We start from the raw sequence: 2219 nt of genomic DNA, 5'->3' as shown, positions 1-2219 counted from the left end.
GCCAGGCCTGGGCTCCACGCAGGCCATCGTTCGGTGGGGAATCGTTGTTTTAAACCGTGCGTAGTAGCCCTGCGAGCGCTGACCTCCGTACCCGGGACAGTGCCGCTGCGAAGGTACGCGCGTCAAATCTCGGGGGAAATCCCCACTGCTAACGTTTTAAACTCTTGCAGCTTTCTGGTGTGTGGGCAGGGGTCAGGCCCCGGGTGAGTGGGGGCTGCGCCGCGGCCCCTCCGCGGTGACGGCTGCCCCTTTGCTCGCAGGTTTTAGATCTGCACGAGACCCAAGACCAAGAACCATGGCATCCATCCCATCGAGCGGCTCGCTCATGGCGACGCACAACTACTACAGAAGTAAGGGGGTGGGCTCGGGCCGGAGGGCGAGCAAGCGGGCAGGGTGCTCTGCCAGCCTCGGGGGGACGTGGCTCCAGCAGAGATGAAGCTGAGCTCAGGTCTCTGCTGTCAGCTGAAGCCCCGTGAAAGCTGGCAGGCTCCTTGCTGGGAAAGGGGGGCAACCGGCAGCCATCCCTCCCGCTGCTCGGACCCTCCTTTGGGCCACCGCAGCCCCTGCCCAGTTGTACCAGCTGGAGATGGGTCTTGCAAAGTCCTTCACTTGGTATCAAGGTTGTAGGTGAGGGGAGGTGACGGCTTCAAGTGCATCTTGCACTGTTGCTGTGGAAATGAGCTGCAAAACCAGTCTGGGCGGTAGTAGCTACTGGTACTTCTCTAGGGGAGAGACTTTCTGATTTAATGGATTGCCTAAACCAGAGGGAATTAAAGTATTCCCCAGGAGCTGAAACTAGTAGCGGGCTTTGGACAAAACTGCATGGATTATATGCAGGAATCGGCATCCTCTTGGCCTCAAGTCATCCACAAAGGCCTCCCAAGTGTTGCATACAGATGCAAAGCCGTTAAATAACGTCCTTGGGGTTGCAAGTGTTTTCCTACAGAGGTGTTCAGGTGCTTTTCTGCTACCTGCTCTTGGCCAGCTTGTAATCTCGCCAGCGTTCCCTTCCTAGTGGTTTTTATGGACCTGGCACTAAAGCTGGGCAAGTACTGGAGTGAGATAGTGATGAGACAGCCGTGTCACCCCAGGGACGGCCACACCAAGGTCATGCTTTGCTTTCCGTGGCATGACCGAGGGTCGGTGGTGGCTCTGATGGCTCTGAATTCTCCACAGGGCGCCTGAGCTCCACATCCAGCAACAGCTCCTGCGGCAGCTCCGAGTACTCTGGGGAGGTCATCCCCCACCCCCCGGGTAAGTGCCACCCATCCCGGCTCAGGGACTCAGCTCCCAGCCCCTGGGTGGAGGTGACCCAACCTCTCCTATGGGATGAGACATGGGTGGTAGCAGGGCTGCCCAGGTTGCACTAACCTGGATTTTTGCCGGCACACGATGTCCCCCAGGTCTGCCCAAGTCTGACCCGGGCCACTGGTGGGCCAGCTTCTTCTTCGGCAAGACGACTCACCCGGCCATGACGACCGTGTCAGAGTCCCCAGAGAGGTGAGTGCTTTCCTCGGATGAGATGTTGCAGGGGAACACCAGTGTGGGACCCAGGGCAGTTGGGGGCATCCCTGCTGCCTCCCCCAAGGTGCATCCTGACCCAACGGGTGATGTCTTCATGCCAAGGGCACCCACTCCTTTGCCACAAAAATAAATGCAGAGCGACAATGCGGTGCCTCGGTGTTGGCCTGACCCCCTCTCTCTGCTCTGTCTCGTAGTTTGGGAGCACTGCAAGTGACAACGGGACCGATGGCATGTGGCCTGGTGCCAGCCCAGGGAGCGGGACGGAGGCGTCACGCCAGCGAGCCCAGCTCCGGGCCCTCACCATGAGTGGGTCGGTGGCCGCTCCCCACGCCGGCGGTGCACAGCCCCTTCCCCCCCCTAGAGTAGGCAGGCTGCTCCAAGGCAAAGGTGCTGCTTTGTAGTAAAGAAGTGCAGCACAACCCCGACGATTCCCGCACCAGCCTTTTTAGCCTTTTTTAATGTAACTGCGCCCTTTCCGCACAGATTCAGTAATGCGTTTTCTTTACCTTGTACTCTTACAATGATAACTAATAAACTGGAGCAGCCTTTTAAAACACTGTGGGTTGCTCTTTGTCGGGGACGGGAGGGCAGAGCGATGCTGCGGCTGTCGCTGGGGCTGGACCAGGACACGGCGCAGCCTCCGACCGCAGCAACAGGGTCCGGTAACGCCGGATGGCAGGGTCACGTCAGCGTGA

General features: G+C 59.1%; 1 protein-coding gene across 1 annotated transcript; it reads left to right on the top strand.

Annotated features, from left to right (window-relative positions):
- The first annotated feature begins 295 nt into the window (after positions 1–295).
- On the top strand, positions 296–1830 carry PPDPF (pancreatic progenitor cell differentiation and proliferation factor). Its single transcript, XM_009695756.1, has 4 exons — positions 296–350; positions 1177–1254; positions 1404–1500; positions 1719–1830. Exons 1-4 carry the CDS (start codon positions 296–298, stop codon positions 1828–1830), a joined length of 342 nt encoding a protein of 113 aa, XP_009694058.1.
- Positions 1831–2219: the final 389 nt, after the last annotated feature.

This window comes from Cariama cristata, unplaced genomic scaffold, assembly GCF_000690535.1.
Source record: "Cariama cristata isolate BGI_N322 unplaced genomic scaffold, ASM69053v1 scaffold28802, whole genome shotgun sequence".
Taxonomy (NCBI): domain Eukaryota; kingdom Metazoa; phylum Chordata; class Aves; order Cariamiformes; family Cariamidae; genus Cariama; species Cariama cristata.
Note: the sequence above shows the minus strand (reverse complement) of the source record. Positions and strands in the feature narration are given on the sequence as shown.